The sequence below is a fragment of the Lampetra planeri genome, chromosome 42 (assembly GCF_965212315.1).
Source record: "Lampetra planeri chromosome 42, kcLamPlan1.2.h2, whole genome shotgun sequence".
Taxonomy (NCBI): domain Eukaryota; kingdom Metazoa; phylum Chordata; class Hyperoartia; order Petromyzontiformes; family Petromyzontidae; genus Lampetra; species Lampetra planeri.
In genome coordinates, this window is record NC_136148.1 from 7,713,798 (window position 1) to 7,733,304 (window position 19,507).

The window sequence follows — 19,507 nt, forward strand, 5'->3', positions numbered from 1 at the left end:
ATGGAATGCGTTGCATTCTGCAGGAAACTGATAACATTACCATTCATAAACTACCATTGTGTATGCAAGGCTGATGAGACAACCTCAACACCGGTTCAGAGTTTGTAAGCATTAAACTAATGTAGTTGAAAAATATAACTTCTAGAATGCCATGTGGCTGATAGGATGTGTAAGAAAAATTGCTTTAATTTTGTGCAGAGATATATGGGAATGTAAATCTATGGGTAAAGTGTAGGTAGAGGCACGTACCTCTAATAACCCTCGTCTGAGTAGGAATATCTGATCAACATATGAGGTAGCACCACGTAGGAAGCTCTCAACTGCCCTTGCTAACCAAAATCTGAAAGAAAAAAACGTCAAACAACAGAGACAGAGCCAAAGATGCAGCACAACACACGGGTGAGTTTCTCACTTTTATTTAAAGTCGGGTGATAATCAAGCCATGACGTGCACATTGTAATGTTGACAAGTGAAAATGTCACAATGAAGTCAACATGAATCCCAAATGCACCGCAAAGTGACCCCCAACAAACCTGAACGAAGACTCGGGGGGCTCCTCCTTCATGACCTCGATGAGCTTGGAGAGGAGCCCTTTATCCCCTAGACACATCAGCCTCCTGGAATGCAGTGCGAGTGTCAAATGGCAATCCAGCCAATCAACGAGCGTTCACAATATCAATGAAAATTCCTCCCGGCTGCTTTAACAGCCCATTCCACTGTCCATCAAGGTCGCCTAAAATTACAGGCAGCACGTTACACAACTCTTAAAAAGTACCACTTGTGAAGACCTGTATGCCGGACCACAATCATGCGTGTCCAAGAATTATGAAAATACATAACCACATATATTGTATGACACAGCGGCAGTGTTTGGACACTGAAGGGCAGTATCATCAGCAGGACGACATCTCTGCTGTGGAAACAGGTGGCCACGGACCAATGCGGGGTGATCCGTCAGTCATCGCATGGATAGCCACTTCATATCACCATAGCAACAGTTTGCCCCTATGTGTTGGAAGATACCCAGGGGGCACACGCATTGTCCACGACAACAAGTAGGCTTCACCGCAGGGGAAGTTCCAACCACAATGACTCGCACGGGAAATGATTCAAGTCTTGTTGTGAAAGACAGTACCGAGATATGAAAAGGTATTCCTGTTTGTTATACTGCAGAAACACCTATTTTTCTAAGCATACATTTTGCAGGGGGAAAGCCACAAAAATGAGTTAACTAAATATTATTTTGTTCATCTTCTTGGTTCTTTCGGTAAAGTCACGTAGAAGGGAAGTAATAAAATAATAAAAATAAAACATAATAAAACAATTCTCACGACGTTTCGGCCACAACGCAAGCAGCCATCCTCAGGCGAAGAATGAAACACCCCAAGCTTGGAGCGTATATTTAAGCTGGGTTAGAGGGGGGGGAGGTGGGAAGAAGAGCGCCTAAACAAAATAATTTGCATATCAAGAGGAATTCAGCATATGGAAAATGCGTAGGAGGTGGGCGGGGGGGGTTCCAAATCAATACTATGCCCGTGCATTATGCAGGATTAGCAGCATCAAAGGGGGGGGGGGAAGGGGGGGAGCATTAACAAAGGAAAGGAATGTTAATAGTATGTAGCTGTAGTTACTAAACAACCACGTAAAAAACTACAGTATAAACTGCATGACAAACTAAAGTATAAACTACATAGCATCATCAGTAAACTTACTATACTCTACAATAAGCTGAGTTACTAACAGTAAGTAATACATGAAAAATTCTACGTTGTAAAAAATTATATAATATGCTTCCATCTAAACTTTATTCTCTTACATCACACGCGTCTATACCGTACTATATACTTCCATAGGCAAAACCAACATTAAATTACATACTGTATTGCTATAAACCACCCTATACCTTATACATTTTTAATATAACACTATGTATTATTCTACCTACATAGTGTTATATTAAAAATGTATAAGGTATAGGGTGGTTTATAGCAATACAGTATGTAATTTAATGTTGGTTTTGCCTATGGAAGTATATAGTACGGTATAGACGCGTGTGATGTAAGAGAATAAAGTTTAGATGGAAGCATATTATATAATTTTTTACAACGTAGAATTTTTCATGTATTACTTACTGTTAGTAACTCAGCTTATTGTAGAGTATAGTAAGTTTACTGATGATGCTATGTAGTTTATACTTTAGTTTGTCATGCAGTTTATACTGTAGTTTTTTACGTGGTTGTTTAGTAACTACAGCTACATACTATTAACATTCCTTTCCTTTGTTAATGCTCCCCCCCTTCCCCCCCCCCCTTTGATGCTGCTAATCCTGCATAATGCACGGGCATAGTATTGATTTGGAACCCCCCCCGCCCACCTCCTACGCATTTTCCATATGCTGAATTCCTCTTGATATGCAAATTATTTTGTTTAGGCGCTCTTCTTCCCACCTCCCCCCCCTCTAACCCAGCTTAAATATACGCTCCAAGCTTGGGGTGTTTCATTCTTCGCCTGAGGATGGCTGCTTGCGTTGTGGCCGAAACGTCGTGAGAATTGTTTTATTATGTTTTATTTTTATTATTTTATTACTTCCCTTCTACGTGACTTTACCGAAAGAACCAAGAAGATGAATCCCTGCAGTCACGAAAGCTTTAAATCGAAATTATTTTGTTCGTTTAAACAAAGTGCAATATTCAACTCAAATAACATGGTAAAAATGTTGCTGTGCCATCTCAACTGAGTAATTTGCAGGCAATTCTTCAAATTTGGCAACTTTGGACCATGACACCAGCACACAATGGCCTGCACTTTTCGAATGACGTGCACTGTGGAGCAGGCGGCACGAAGTATTTCACGGTCAACACTCCCACAGCATTAACCAGGATCACCCACCAGACTCGAACCGAATCACTGCAACAAGTGGCAACCGTGCTACACCTGGACCACATCACTGCCACACGATACCGAGTTTTGTTTATGAGCTAATGCAGGGTTCGGAAAATGTGCGACTCCGGAGCCACGTTGCCGCTCCTTCAGGGACTGCTTCGTGACGTTATTTATTAAGGACCACCAGGGTCTCAGATTCACATGCATTGTGGCTCTTGAAATATTGAGGGTTTTTTTACCGAATTCTTAATAAATGGCTCTTCTTGCTATTTTGGTTGCTGACCCCTAAACTAGGGGGATGGCGGCACTTGCTGGTATCCTGACCGTGTGTCGTTACCTGTTTGTGTTGACCACCGCTTTGGTTTCTGAGACTTTGGCTTCGAGCGCAATGGCACCGAGCTCCATCAGCTCCCGTCTATTCAGAAGTAAATACTTATTCCTGCAACAAAAAACACAATATATGATCAGGCAATCATTCCCAATTTTATTTCGTATGTGTGTTGAACTTCTTTCGCACCGTACGTAGCCAACCGTGCTAATCGGAGGTGCAGGGAAAGGACAACAAACTAAGCACAAAATGCAGTTCCAAAGAAATTAGTTTTCAATCTAGATTTAAAAGCACATAGCTCCAGTGGCTTCCTAATATCGCAAAATGTCATAATTTGTATACACATATAGGTAGTTTAGCATGATAAATTAGTTTTAAGGTATTACATTGTTTGAGTCTGTTCCTACACAAACATTTCGGATTTCAACCAGGATAAATAAAGATTCCGATTCTTATTTCATGCAAGAATACGTTATTTCTCACAGGTTAAGGTTGCCTAACGTGAACATGAAACAATTTTAGTGAAGTGCAATGCGTGTAGGTACTCGTGATGGTCGCTGAAGCTGTGCAGGAGCCTCAAGAATTGGATCTTCAGAGCCACGTCCTGCAGAGGACATTAAGAGGGTGATTGGTTGATACTGGCAATAATAATCCATGAAAAAACCCCTTAAGACTCAGCGAAAAACCCCAGGGTAAAACAAGTGTAATAATAAGAGGCCCTAGTCTATCCAGAGGGAGGCAAACAGAACGATAATTATGGTTCACGTATTCACCGAATACTGCTCTCAGTGCTTCACTCACTGGGCTGCAGTCGCAGTTCTGGTTAGGGCTGTGCAGCCGGTGGTTGTGCGAGCGGTTTTTCCAGATGAGCTTCTCGAAGAGATCATTCAGGCCAGGAATCAAGCGGAACTCTGCCAGCATCTTGTGTACCTTCACAACAAAGACACAGCCTCACATTCTCCTAAAGCAGCCTTAACAACAGTGTTATCATGTGACCCTGATTTTATTCAGAGACGAATTCTGTTTCCCTACTCTGAACACACAGATAACATTTTTAATCATTAAACCCTGAAACTGAATCAATCCATAAAACTCGCATAATGATTAAACAATGGTATTACTCTGCATTATTTCTCCCAGCTCTGTACGTGAAAAATAATGGGGCAAGGTTCTTAAATCCCCCCCCACCCCGTCTCTGCCACCCAGCAGTAGGAATGAGTATACCACAGTGGGTGGGGTAAAGTGGCTATGCCCACCTCTTGCGAGGGAGGGAGGGGGCCCCGGGGGGCCGTGGGTAGTACCTCGTCGCGGTGCTTTCCCGTCAGCAGCACGCACAGCAGGTAGAGCACCTCCACCTTGTACACCTCGTGCATGGTGAGCGGGAGCTGGTCAATTATAGGGTGGTCACTGTAATCCATATCTGACATCGCACAAGTTCACACGCACGCACTAAACTTAACACTTTTTATTTCACCAGGTAAGACCCACTGAGCTATATAGCGACCTGACCACAAATGACAGCCCAACAAAGTAGCTTATCATGTGGAAATTTATAGCAGCCAAATACTCTAAACGCATATTTCTAAATGTAGAGGGAAAAACTGGAGGACTCGGAGAAATATCCACATGACCACAGGGAGAGAGACATGCAAACTCCAATATAATACAGGTATCAGGGTCGGGATCGAACCCACGACCCACTCTATACCAGGTGAGGTAGTTAATGTCTCGCTGCCGCGGCGCACACGGTCACACTCGTCCTGTTAAACCTGCAGCGTTGTCACAATGAATGCACGTGCAGCCCTTTTGCGACCAACAACTGGATTAGGGGACTCCCATGCCGTGCTGGTCAATATAATGTAATTTTTTTAATATTTGACCATGTTTTACCGCACTAGTCAAAGCGGGTACTAACCAGACGTTTAGATGAGGGAGCATATTAGTACAGTACAATAATCGCTTTTTCTGTACTGCCCACCGCTATCCCCGCACCCCATAATGATCTGCCTCGCATGGTGGTCGCCCATCCATTCGATGTCCAGGCTCAAAACCAGCTTAGCTTCCGAGATATGATGGGATCTAAATGCATGATCATAGAATTTAAATTCTATAATTCAAAATCTTGTTATAATCAAGTGCACTTATAACAATATTTAATGTAAGATTTTTAATGTCTTTAATTTCAAATAAAACTAAAAATATTGTGGGGGTCACTAATAATACAACATGGATGCCAGTATAACCATGTGTTACTAATTATGGTCATTGCCCAAAATGTCGCCTTTTTTTTTCAAAAGCACCATGTTATTGACAAATGTGTTGAGATTAAGTATGATGAGTTTACTCGTCTGATACGTTCAGAATCAGAATATTTATTTTATTTCAGAATCTTTATTTATCCTGGAGGAATCCAAGGAGCTATGAAGCTCTATTTCACAGATGTCCAGTAAGGGGGCGGATCAGGCAAGTTACAATGAAAGCGTTGATGAAAGTGTCACGATATAATAACAATTTACACATCTAAAGCAGCTTTCACCTGGAGATCGCAAGGCGCTGAATATTGAAAAGTGTGAGAGCCAACCACCACTCGGGGTGGTGCTTTCCCTTCGCTGGGTGTGAGAACGGAGAGGCGGGTTTACCCATGCTCGTATCCAAGTTGCTCTCGTCCACGATGTACGTGGTCATGTCCAGGGCGATGGAGTTGTCCATCAGGTTGAGCCAGTGCTCGAGCTCCTGCAGGAAGACGAAAGGGCTCTGCCTCTCGGTCGACTTCTGCGTCGCGAGCTCGCACAGTCGCTTCACGATTCCCGGGATGTTCAGCAGCGTTGCTGGAAGATCAATCACAATGATGCTGTTATTATTAAGATGCTTGTTTTATCAAGGAAAGCCTGAGCATCAAGAACATTTGTCAGTAGAGTCCCTGCCAAGTATTTACAGCTATGGGCAATGATTGCTTTGTATAATCTTAATTTGGTAATATGCGTGTTATTTTTGAGCAAAGGGATGTATTGACCAATACCGGTTACATTGTACTGTTTTCTCTGTAGAAGCCAGAGAACTTAGAAGCAACCATGCATCAAAGGGGGACAAACATACGAACTCCACTCAGAAAGTCACTCGAATTGGAATTCGAAACACAGGCCCTTCTTGCTGTGTTACCACTGCGCCCCTCTGCTGCCAAATAGCGCACAGTGGAATTCAAATGGGGACAGCAACAAGCAGATATATATCCTGACCACCTTTCCAATAAAATATGACCGGACTCACCTTGGTTCACCTCGGCCGACGTGGGGTTGCAGTGCCTGCGCAGCTGCTCGTTCTGAGCCAGCAGCGTCTGGTTCTCGTCTCCCACTGGCTCCAGCTCGGACACCATCACCGAGAGCACGCGGCAGAAGTTGGCGAACTGGTGATGGTCGAAGCGGGCGATGAGCTTCACCAGGTCAGGGATCTCCTCCAGCAGGATCATCTCCTAGACGCCACACCGGCCGGGCACAACGCGTGCAACGCCAAAGTTCACACGTCTGCCGTGTGTAGTGCGACAGTGACGCAAAGTCCTAGTATCGGACCTATAAGTGCACCGATACTTGCAATGTCTTTGTACTATTCGCCTTTCTCTGGTCTAACACTGGTGTGTCTCTGGTGTAGGACAATCAGTTTCAAAGACAATGCATTTGTTGGCATGTTTTGCCACAAGTACGTGTGGTTAATGCAAACTTTGATGCCTTGCGAAAAGGTATCTATTTGGTGTTTGAACATGTTATATTGCCAGAAAGGATAAAACCTATTCTTATTAATCCCAGCACACGATTTTGTTTAGTTTGTTTTCCTTCCCCACACCTACAATTAGCACGATTGGCTACGTACGGTGCAAAATAAGTTCTACATATATACATCAAGCTCGAATAAAAACGATACAAACCTGCACCAAAATTAACCCGTTTCCATATTAATTATGACATATATAAAACCTGTCACAATTTTTGTCAACATTCACCAGAATAAGCAATTAAATTGGATTTTGCAAAGCAAGAGTAAGGGAACAGGAACCAGATTGGGTTCCCAGCGAGGTGTTTTTTCACCTTTTTTGTGCCCAGCACGTCTTCCATGAGCGAGGCTGCCTGCAGGTAGCCCCTCTTCTCCGACATCAGCGTAAAGAGATACATGACGAACTCGAGCCGCTCGGAGAGGCGCTTGGCCACGCGTTCCGTCTGCAGCTCACGAGAGGGCATGGGCGCGCGAGGGCAAGGGAACATGAGGTCAGGAGCACACTAGAGGGCAGGCACACACGAGGGCATGAGCACACGAGAGGGTATGGGAACACAAGATCATGAGCACACGAGAAGGCAGTAGCACACGAGAAGGCAGGGGCACACGAAGGCATGGGCACACGAGGGCAGAAGCACACGAAAGGGCAAAGGCACACGGGGCAGGAACAAATTGGGAGGGTATGGGCACATGCGTGCAAAATCCGTTGAGATGGAACATCTCAATTGCAAGGGTTTCCAGGGTGTCCGTTGACACGTGTATAGCAAACACGAATAACAAGGCCATGGATAGTAACGTGGGGGAGCCCTTCATTCGGTAGAGGACTTAACACAGCCGTTGATGACCAAGATAATGACAAATGCTCAAATTATATTTAAACACATTTTCACATGTGTACATTTATTTTCATTCGTGTACTCCGGTGTCGTAACTAATGATATTGAAATTATTCAGGGACTTAGAAGATCCCAAGTGTGCCCTGACAAATCATACTTACACACATGCAGACATTGTGCAACACCTCCAGCACAGCTTTGGTCAGGTGCATTTGTACTGCAACACAAAAACAAGTTCACCAGGTCACAAATCCATGATGTCATATTAACACTTACACATGTGACATGAGTGCACACACAGGGAATACTGTATTAAACGTTAAATGGCAATGCCGCTGTAAGGAAGCAGCAAAATAGGCATGTTTGGGGAGGTTTTCTTTTAATATGTAAATTCGTCCCTGCATTAGCAACTTTATTTTTTATCATGACTAGAATATAAGGTTGTGGAACCTGAAAGGTAACATGGCCATTTAAATATTACACAACAGCAGCTATATTTCTGCCAGTGACCATATCGCCCAGAATAAACTAACCATTTTTTATTCTAGATTTGAAGCTTTCGTGACTGCAAGGATTCATACTCTTAGTTCTTTCAGTAAAGTCACGTAGGTAAAAAATGAAATTAAAATTAATAAAAAATAATAAAATCACGACGTTTCGGAGGAAACACAAGTCTCCGTCATCAGGTGGGACCGTCAGAGCCAGATTTGCTGCATCTGGCTGTGACGGTCCCACCTGATGACGGAGACTTGTGTTGCCTCCGAAACGTCGTGATTTTATTATTATTTTTTTAATTTTAATTTCATTTTTACCTACGTGACTTTACCGAAAGAACTAAGAGTATATATAACCATTGTTTACTTTTACCAGGTAAGGACCACTGCGCTATGTAGTTTGTTTCAGAAGGGACCTGGCCACAAATGACAGCTCAATTAAGTGGCTTATCACGTGGACATTCATAGCAGCTAAATACTCTAAATGAATATTTCTAAATGTGGAGGGAAAAACCAGAGGACCAGGAGAAAAATCCACGCAACCATTGGGAAAGACATGCAAAAACTCCAAATATTCAGGCGTCAGGGTTGGAATTAAACCCACGACCTCTCCTGTATACTCGGCGAGGGAGTTAACATCTTGCACCCCTGAATGTGCCCAAACTGGTCAGATCTCCCAAGAGAAGCAAGATTTGATCCTGGAGAGTGCTTGGATGGGTGACCGTCATGTATACAACAAGTGTTGTAGGCTGCCAGCTGTATTTGGGCAGCAGAGGGCAATGCGTGGGAAATCCATTGCTCCCACATCTATGCTCTACACCTTCACTAACCTGCACACATCGTTCTGATTTTTATGATATTAATTTTTTTAAATGCCATCTCCCAAGGTTTTGGGATGAAAGATATACGAGATGAAAGATAACAGGTGTACAACTCATTGTCAGTAGTCCGAGTATCAGATTCACACTCAATATTTATCACATACACACCCCTACTCCATTAGTCACTTATGCTGCTGTAACTTTCAGATTATTTATTTTCATGTCCTTTAAACGAAATTATTCATTAAGTCCTGACTGCAAATGAAAGTGTGTACAATTTGAAGCTAATTCAGCAGTTCAATTATTTTTGTTACTCTGTGCACTGAAGTTGTAAGAATAAACAACGAGCATATTGCCCCTCATTATAACATCACGGGAGAAAATCGAGAATAGTGCACATATTACACCGTCATGTCATTGTTTGTTAACTGCAACATTTCCATCGTTATCCACAACGGATTAACGCATGGCTTACTTCTAAGCTTGCTTTGGTCCTGTGGGAGTAACGTTGGTCTCATCAGGACATCCACGAGCAGCTGAGAAGTGAAATACAAGGGAGACAATAGTTTAACACGACATGTATTTTAGACGTATGTAAACATTTTTATTTTAACACATATTTACTGAATACTAGGTACACAACGAAGTCGAAATTTACATTTCACAATCTGTACTGGCACAATTGCAGTCATTAAAACTGTAGGTGTAGACCAGACTCAGCCCATCATCCCTCCAGGGTTGATAAAATAGGTCTCAATGCGACAATTCCAGTGGTGACCCTATGGAGACTGACCTCTGCTTTTGGAATGTGGAATTTCCACAACTGACTAAGGAGTGGCAAAAGGATGTGAAGCTCCCCATAAATGTTTGAGCAGCGAGACACTTAGATTTTGACTCTCCGAAGACGTTCACATCTGTAGGTGTCAAAGCAAATACCTTTATCTCTGAGCATACCATGGACGAGTTAAATGTGTCTTGACATTCACAATACTCAGGATATTACTAGCTGTGTTGCATGCCATATGGCCTAGGCTCTACATGGTTGCATGGCACATTAACCGTCAACTCAACTTGTGGTTGTCCAGGAGAGAGAATTGGGTCACCAGCATAAGACCGGAAATTCCACCACTGGCTTTAGTGGAATATTTATATATGCAGTGTAATCTGCACTACACACATGGGATTGTGTTTTGTTTGTAAGGTTGAACGACTCTATGGGTACATACAACTATAAACAATTTTAAATTTACCAGGTAAGGCCCACTGAGCTAAATAGCTCTTTTCAGAAGCGAGCTGGCCACAAATGATAGCTCAACGAAGTGGCTTATCACGTGGAAGTTTATAGCAGCCAAATACTATAAACGTACGTTTCTAAATGTGGAAAGAAAAACTGGAGGACCTGGAGATAAATCCACGCGACTACGGGGAGAACACGCACACTCCAAATATACAGTTGTCAGGGTCGGGATCAAACCCACAACCTCTTGCATACCAAGCGAGGTTGTTAACATCTCGCAAACCATAGCTTTACATACTGATGGGATCAGTGCATACGATCGCCAGATTGCACAGCAATGCTCCTCAGAAACGATTTACATTCAAAATTACGCTATTTATCACAGTGGCTGAGAACTCCAGACTTGAGTCGCTGATGAGTCTACAGCAAATACAACAATAATGTACCACGTTCATAAATGCTTAAAAATTAGTAATGAGTAATTAAGTACACTTGAAATTTGCGCTCTTCTTACAGTGCAGGGCTCTCACAAACGTGCTGTTTCACAGACAGTTATAGTCTGTCAGGAGGAAGCAATGCTGCTATGTGCAATCCCAACTTTGCAGGTAATTTTTCTGCATTGGGATATTGGCCAATACAAGTTACATTGTACTGTTTGTGTAAGCTATGGGAAAAACCAGAAATCCTGGACAACAGGAGGAAGTACAAACCCTACTCAGAAAGGCACATGTGTCAGGCATCGAGAACACAGGCCCTTCTTGCTGAGAGACAAAAGTGTTAACCACTGCATCGCCTGCCTCCCATGAAGTTGGCCACCAGACTTGCTGTGCAATGTTCAGATGCGACTACAATGGGATGACTTAAAGGCAAACGGTGCACTGTTAAAATGAAGGGAACACTATGCATGATTAGTTACATATGGTGAAAAAAATTGCATAAAATTCACCACTCAACCAGCGTACTCACAAATTTCATGAGCAGAGAGCACACCAAAGAGGGCAACTGCTATAGAAATGGAGCGATGAGATCCGTTCATGTGAAGGAATGAGATTTATGCTGACATTGCAGGACCGTGACAGATGGTGACAGCATTAGTTTGACAAGAGAGAGAATGGCTGATAGTGGTGGCACATACCTCCACTCCTCCAAAGAGGTCAAACACGTCGGCATTAATGAACTTTGCTGGCTGGGGCACCTTCCCATAATCGGCACTGGATTCCATCCCTTCCACAGTCATCAATGAAATGAGATCCTGTGGACAACGGACAAGTTAAAAGAATAACATGTTATGCCCTGCATTTTAATTGGGTTTCATGGAAGACATTGAACAGCCTAAATTTAGAACAGCTACATGGGAGAAAACGTGAGGACCTGGAGGGAACCCATGCAGAACAGGGGGAGAACATACACACTCCACACAGAAACGCACCCAAGCGCAGAATCAAACCCAGAACGTTCTTGCTGTGAGGCACACACGTTTTACTATTGAGACACCCTGCTGCCCATACTACTTGGTAGTACATGTAGCAGCAACCCAACAAAAACATCAAAGTAAAAACACCTCAGTAGTCGTGTTCGGTCGCAAGTTAGGCTATTACCTTGGAATTACAATCATTACGGCATGGATCATTTCTGAAAGGGGTACCTGGAGGGTAGAGATGCATTCTGTGTAATTGATGTTGTGTGGTTGACTGTTGTCGTAGAGACGGCGAATCGACTGGGGAATGTTATTCCACTTGGCTCGCTTGTCTCGTAACTTCAGTACTGGTTCTGGCATCTGTAATTAGAGAAGAATGTATGAGACCAGGCAGTGCAATACTTGGTTAAGTGACATGCGTCAACGTACAATCAATCACAACCACCTGCTAATTTTGAGAAACTAATGATGCAACCCAGTTCAATACAGGTATGCATCGATTTATGAACGTTTGGTTTATGACATTTTACATTAACGCAATGACAAATTATGGACACTTTTCGATGAACAAAATCAAATTTCCGCGTCGACGAAATTTCACAAGGCACACGCCATGAGATTATAAAACAAGAAACATCCGGGAGACTGCATCATCCATCCACGATAGAGTCATGATATTTCTGCAGTGCCACAGTAACGCCTCTACATCACCTTTCCAGTTCTTTCAACATGCAGAATATCTTTTGGTTTTAAATGAATTATTATTCAACCGTTTTAATATTTACATTCTTTACAATAATTTTAATATTGTGAAAAGTGATGTGGGTGTATATTTTTAGGTAAAGAGTAGTTGGAATGACTGTCCTGAAACACGTGTTTTTTTAATTCAATTAATGGGAAAAGCCATTCTGATTAACGAAATGTAGTTTCACGCGTGTTTTCTGAAGAACGCATCCCCCTTTGGTAAATCGAGGTTATGGAGGTCACCATGGTCATATAAGTTTTTTTTATTTTTAAAAGTCTGTTAAATATTGGAAATTGTTGTTCAAAACCATTCGGTTAAGCACTACCAACCTTCAGCAATTGGCCCACAGAGACACACAAAGAGAGGTAAGAGAAATGGAGATACAGAGGGAGACACGGAGATATACAGAGATAGGTAAATTGAAAGATAGATTTGTCAGCAACAATCAACAACCATGGATGGAACAAAAAGGATATAAGGGAGTTAGGGTTGGGGTCACTGATTGGTGCAGAACTGTTTTAGAGCGGCAGTATTTCACTCTGCAGCAGCCTGTTTAATATGTAGTTTTTCAATAATTAGATTACAGAAAGAAAGGTACATATATAAATGGAGAAAATATTAACCACCACAGTTTTGCTGGCAACATAATTATTACACCAAAATGGAAATAAACTATTTGAAATTCTATATTTTATTAAAGGCTGCATGCAGTAGGTTACAAATAGAGGCTAAACAAAAGTCAGGTACAAGTTTGATAAACATTTAAAGATATCTGTCAAAGAACACAACTCGAAAATAATTTTAATTACTTTTACCTAGGGCAGTGATTGAAGGTGGACCACAATACAAATGAAGAAATCAACGAGTTGGATGAGAAGCAGGTTGCACTTTTAAAACAAAACTCCAATAAAAAATAAAAAGAAACAAATGTGGGTAAAGAATAACGTTTTTAATGAGTATAAAATCTTCTATGACAAACACATTAAGAAGAAAATGCAACAAAAACGTAAAAGTTAACAAATAAACATTTGGAGGAGGGATACATGGAATTTCACTGGGACAGAGGAACAACTGGATTACAAAACATACACAAGTTAGAAATCACTTAGCGAAGAAACATTTAATTAGACAGGCCATGTGGCTCGAATAGATGATGGTTGGTGGCTGAGACTTACAATGGAGTGGCAGAAAAAGGAGGGATTGTGCCTGAGAAGACCCCTCTCTTTGTGTGAAAGTGTCCAATGGACTGTTGCATAACAAGACTGATGGCAATAAATTGTACAACCCTTTATGCAGCAGTGAATTTATCATGCATTGAGATTATTTTTATATTATTTTGCTGCTATAAATTTCCACATGATGAGCTATCATTTGTGGCCAGGTCACTTCTGAAAAATAAGTTAATGCCTCACCGGGCTTTACCTGGTAGGATAAAACATAGTTTAGTTCTATTTGTATATTGTATATTTTGTATTTGTTTACATTTCCTAAACTTTGCACTCCGATCGTGTTTTTTGTATTGTTTGTTGTTGTAACATTCTGATCCACCCCAACTGGACATCTGTGAAAAAGAGCTTTATAGCTCAACGGATTCCTCCAGAATAAATATTGAATTTCTGAGATGCTAATCAGTTTAGTCCAATGACTGCATCTGGTCCAGGAGCTTCCCTTTGTCATCCTGTCAATCAGTGCTTACCTCTTCAGGCGTGACATCTGGAATATGACTGCATAAAATTCCTCAATCATGATTTTGTGGCTTCGTCTAGCCCTCTTACTATGAGCGATGTACCTTAAACTTCTTACTGCATTTATGTTCCAAATGCATATTATGACATCTTAAATTGTTTTGTTCTCTCATTTCTCTATTCTTCCCAATGGGTTTACAGTGTATTCTATGCTTTGATATTTTCAGCACTTGTCACATCTTTTAGCAGGTAAAGCCCGGTTATCTATATAGCTCTTTTTCAGAAGCGACCTGGCCACAAATAATAGCTCAATGAAGTGGCTTATCATATAGAAATGTATAGCAGACAAATACTCTAAATGCGTGATGTTGATTCTAAATGTGGAGGGAAAACCCGGAGGACCCAGAGAAAAATCCACGCGACCACGGGGAGAACATGCAAACTCTAAATATACAGCAGGCGTTAGGGTCTAAACGACGACCTCTTCTTATACGCTAGGCGAGGTAATTAAAATCTCGCCACCGTGTTTTCAGATGATTTGTCCGATTTTACCATGCACTGAACTTTCAGCGTTCGGCCTCTTACGTTTGCTATATCGTTATAATGGTGACAATTTGCTTATCTAGGAGATACAAGCGTATTGGCCTCGACCCAGTCTGATTTCCCCCTTACCTTGTCTAGATTTTACACGTAAAGTCCGGGGGCACTGTCATCTGTGTTTGGGTGGCAGGAACTGACATGAACTCAGACCTGGTACGGCATTGTTTTCATGGATTTGTTTACCGAGAAACATGTCCGGGATCGGTTTGTAGAATAAGGTGGAATCCCCTAAACCCTGCTACCTCGTGAACTCAACGTCCACCGTCAACTGCCTCATATCGTCGAGCAAACGAGCTTCGCCCTTCTCTCTGGCCACGGAGAAGCCTTATCGCAGCAGCCTGCGCTCGCTTGCCCCGTCTCGACTGTGACGAGAACAACAACAGCAGCCTCCGTGCCTTTTAATTCCGTTTCTCTTTACTCCGTTGGGCCTCCGGCATTGCGGTCACACCGGCCATCTTACCAAGGTAAAGGGGGCCCCACTTTTACTTGCGATGTTGGGTGACGCAAAATCGCAGCGATCGAGTCGCACTCCGCTTACTCCTTTACACGAGCGGCAGCTACCCCCCCCCCTCTTCCCCTAGCAACATGGCCACCGGATTAGCGCGCCGCCAAGACGTCACCTGCGTTGGCAAGGAGGGCCTCTTCCCCGTCAACCCACACCCCCCTCTCCCCACCATTCTATCCCCGGCGTTACCTGCACCACGCTGGCGAGACGCTGCTGCCCGAGCCGCTGTCGCGCCAGGCTGTGCACCACGCTGTTGCTGCTGCTGCCTCTGCGCGTCTTCTCCACGTGTGAGGAGCAGCCGGGCCGCGGGGACCCGGCCCGGGCCGCGCTCCGCGCCTCCTCCGCCATTGTCGAGTGCCTGCGGGGCGGCTCCGCGTCTCGCCTGCCCGCCACCCCCCAACGCGCCGCGGGGCTGTGTGGAGGAACGAGACGACGGCCGGGGGTAGAATCCTTCCTAATGCGATGGCGACGTGCGCGGCGGGGTGTGTGTGTGTGACGACGGCGCCGAGTTTCCTCGGGAGCTAAAATATCTCCGAGCCCTCTGCCCGTCCCCTACAGCTGAGCGCGGGAAGTGACGTTGGTCGACGTGACGCTGCGACGAGGTGTGACGTCATAAAAACACAGGCTCCCGCGTGACGTCTTAAAAACGTCCTCCTGCGTCGAGCGTGGAATGACGTCGGGGGTAAACACGCCAACCCGCGCGCTGTGACGTCACGGTGGGGTCGGCTGTATGAGGCACGAGCAGGGGAGACATGACGTCAGAACGTTAAAGTTAGCAGCGGTGACAGAACTTGGGAATATGAAAAGTGGAACCAGGAGGGTCTGGCTCTGGTTGAGAGCTAAGGGTTGTTTAAGCCAAATTTTGAGTGACGAAAGGGAGAGTATTGAGTAGCCAGGGTTTGGTAGATGTTTCACGTAACAATACAAAAAAACCCTATTAACACATTCGTCGATAACTTTGCAGAACCCTACTATTCAGGATGGTCCTACCAAGTTTCTGCAGTAGTGGGCGATGGTTCCTCTGTGTACTGTAATCCTAATTGATGCATTTGCAAGGGAGGGGGTGAGCATTGGAACGTTTAGCCAATACAATTTACGTTGTATTGTTTTAGCCGATGGGATGAAACCGGATAACCCGGAGGAAACTCATGCAGAACAGGGGTAAAACATACACACTCCACAGAAAGTGCCTGAGTCGGGAATCGAACTCGACTTTTTGCTATGAGGCACAAGTGTTACCACTGCGCTGCCACCCTGCCACTCAAATATATTACAGCAAGTTGATAGTCTCTGCCCAGACACCAACGATAACACTGGTCTACAATTAAATGTGCTGAATTCAAATATGACAAAATAACTGATTGGATACTATTCCCAAGATAAATAAGTTTTTACATTTTACATCTATGTGTATTGTGTAGATAGATTTTTACTCATAAATTGTAAACCTAGGTATTTCATGTGTTTATGGTTGCTTTACATGATACCATGTCACCTGTCCTGTTCATGTAACACTTAAAAAATCAGCAAAATTATTATATAAATAAAATAATTTATGAAACAAAAGGCAAAAAACAATTACATATTTATAAGCACATAGTTTAGTCCTTATTCAGTGTCTACTCGGCGCTTCTTGGCTTGTCTCTTGTATTCATTAAATGGAGCATTTCTTGTCACTGTCCAGCAATAGTCTGTACTCATTGATGGGCTCCATTTGCCCTTATAGCGTTTCTCCATTGTTGCAACGTCCTGGTGAAATCGCTCGGCATGCTCGTTGCTCACTGCTCCGTAGTTCGGTGGGAAAAATCTAGATGAGAGTGCAAAAAATGTATCTTTAGTGACATGTTGCAACCAAGGCTTTTGTTTGCCTGGAGGTTTTCCACCAACTCTCTGTAGTTGTCTGCCTTGTTTCCGAGAAAATGTGTTGCCACTAACTGGAAGGCTTTCCATGCCGTCTAGGGGTCGGCACGGTTTGGCTCAAACCACCAAACCGCGGTTTGAACCGAACCAAATCGGTTTGGTTTGGCTCTGTTTGAACTGGTTCGGTTTGGTTTGGGGCTACGAAAACCGACTCGGTTTGGCTCGGACAGGGTGGAACCGGCTCAAACTAGTTTGGTTCAAGCCAACTTAAGAGGTTTGGTTTAGCTTAGTTTGGTTTGGTTTTGGTTTGGTTTGGTTCAGTCGTCGCTGGTTTGGTTTGGATTGCTCAATTTGAAACCAGTTTGAGTCGGTTCAAACCGTGCCGACCCCTTTGCCGTCTTTTCCTTGCCACGCAGTGCACTGTCAAATGCATAATCTCAAAGAAGTTCACAAATCTTTATCTTAGCTTCACTTCACTTTGGAAATTTTCCACGGAGGTACTTGAAAGCTGCTTGTGTTTTGTCCTTGGCTTTGACAAAGTTCTTCATCAGACCCAGCTTTGTGTGTAAGGGTGGTAACAAAATCTTCCTTGATTCAACAATTGGTGGATGCTGAACACTTTTCCTCCCAGGCCCCAATGACTGTCGGAGTAGCCAATCTATCTTGATGTAGTGGGAATCTCTCGCACGACTATTCCATTCGCAGAGAACACAGCAGTACTTTGTGTATCCAGTCTGTATACCAAGCAAGAGAGCAACAACCTTCAAATTGCCACAAAGCTGCCACTGATGTTGGTCATAGTTTATGCACCTCAAAAGTTGTTTCATGTTGTCAAAGGTTTCCTTCATATAGACTGCATGACCAACTGGAATTGATGGCAAATCATTGCCATTATGCAGCAAAAATTTTAAGATGCATCTTCGATGAATCAATGAACAGTCTCCACTCATCTGGATCATGAACGATGTTGAGGGCTGCCATCACACCATCGATGTTGTTGCAGGCTACAAGATCACTTTCCATGATGAAGAATGGGACAAGATCCTTTTGACGGTCACGGAACATGGAAACCCTAACATCACCTGCCAGGAGATTCTACTACTGCAGTCTGGAGCCCAACAGCTCTGCCTTAAATTTTGACTTAAAACTTTCGTGACTGTAGGAATCTCATATTCTATGGTTATTTCGGTAAAGTCAAGTAGATAGAAAAAATTACAACAACAACAAAATAATAAAAAGAAAGTGAATTATAAAACATCACGACGTTTCGATCGCAACACAAGCTTTATTTTCATTTGTATTTATATAATTTGATTATTATTTTATCTATCTATGTCCTCCTATACCACATCGCTCCATCTCTTCTCTAGCCCATGCCGCGCCCGTTTAGCCCCCTCGATCTGGCCGAACAAAAGCTGTTTAGGCATGCGGTGGCTAGGCATACGGGCTACATGACTCAGCCAACGCAGCATTTCCTGCCGGAGCTCACCGATGGGGCTTTGTCCAGATATTTCAAGGATTTGTGAGCTCCTCACACAATCCAGCCTGGTTAAACCCAGGATGGATCGTAGGCAGGCCAGCCTAAATGTTTCTAACCGGCGAATATTTTCAATTAGGGGGGTCCACGTTTCGCAAGCGTAGAGAAGGGAGGGAATGACTGTGGCCGAGAAGACCTGAAGCTTCGTGCTGAGCGACAGACCAGGTAGCTTCCACACAGCGTTAGGCAACCGATGAAAAGATAATGCCGCTCGACTGATTCGGAGTGAGAGCTCTGCTGTCAAACCGGAGCCGGTCATAAGCACACTGACCAGGTATGGGAAACTCTCCACTCTCCACAACTGCCCTATCACCAATTGGGAGTTGTGGGGTTGGAGTGTCTGATGGTACAAAATTCCCAGGCAGGTGCTTAGTTTTGGTGGGGCTGATGGTAAGTCCACACATCTTAGTGACAAGCTCCAGGCTCAGCAGCAGCGCCTCGTACTCCTCCTGAGTGAGCAGCAATTACCAAATCATCGGCATACATAACGTGGTTGACCAATAGGGAGCCATCCCTTGACCGCACCCGGGCATCGATCAGCCTCCCATTGTATCTGTACCAGATGGAAATTCCTCCGGTACAGTTATTGAAGGCTTCACGAACTACGTGGTCGAAATAGATGTTAAATAATGTGGTAGCCAGAGGACATCCCTGTCGCACTCACTCATTCCCTCTTAACTCATTCATATTCGCTCCCGCCCGGGCGATCCGATTCCTCGGTTGCGAATCCGTTGTGCGGCCGACGTCGCTCGCGGATTTTGGGAGGAATCGATTCTCTGCGTCGCTAATCGCGT

The 19,507-nt window shown here is 43.6% G+C and overlaps 1 protein-coding gene across 1 annotated transcript in view; it reads right to left on the reverse strand.

Annotated features, from left to right (window-relative positions):
- Positions 1 to 15,921, reverse strand: part of TRPC4AP (transient receptor potential cation channel subfamily C member 4 associated protein) — a 20,578-nt gene extending 4,657 nt beyond the window's left edge. The window contains exons 1-14 of the mRNA XM_078613836.1: positions 15,506 to 15,921; positions 12,010 to 12,141; positions 11,500 to 11,616; positions 9,603 to 9,663; positions 7,974 to 8,029; positions 7,291 to 7,419; positions 6,479 to 6,680; positions 5,851 to 6,039; positions 4,513 to 4,631; positions 4,013 to 4,141; positions 3,757 to 3,815; positions 3,221 to 3,322; positions 534 to 617; positions 250 to 340 (exon numbers count right to left, since the gene is read on the reverse strand). Coding sequence (XP_078469962.1) covers positions 250 to 340; positions 534 to 617; positions 3,221 to 3,322; positions 3,757 to 3,815; positions 4,013 to 4,141; positions 4,513 to 4,631; positions 5,851 to 6,039; positions 6,479 to 6,680; positions 7,291 to 7,419; positions 7,974 to 8,029; positions 9,603 to 9,663; positions 11,500 to 11,616; positions 12,010 to 12,141; positions 15,506 to 15,664 — 1,629 coding nt within the window. The 5' untranslated portion in view covers positions 15,665 to 15,921. The remainder of the gene's footprint in view (positions 1 to 249; positions 341 to 533; positions 618 to 3,220; positions 3,323 to 3,756; positions 3,816 to 4,012; positions 4,142 to 4,512; positions 4,632 to 5,850; positions 6,040 to 6,478; positions 6,681 to 7,290; positions 7,420 to 7,973; positions 8,030 to 9,602; positions 9,664 to 11,499; positions 11,617 to 12,009; positions 12,142 to 15,505) is intronic.
- Positions 15,922 to 19,507: the final 3,586 nt, after the last annotated feature.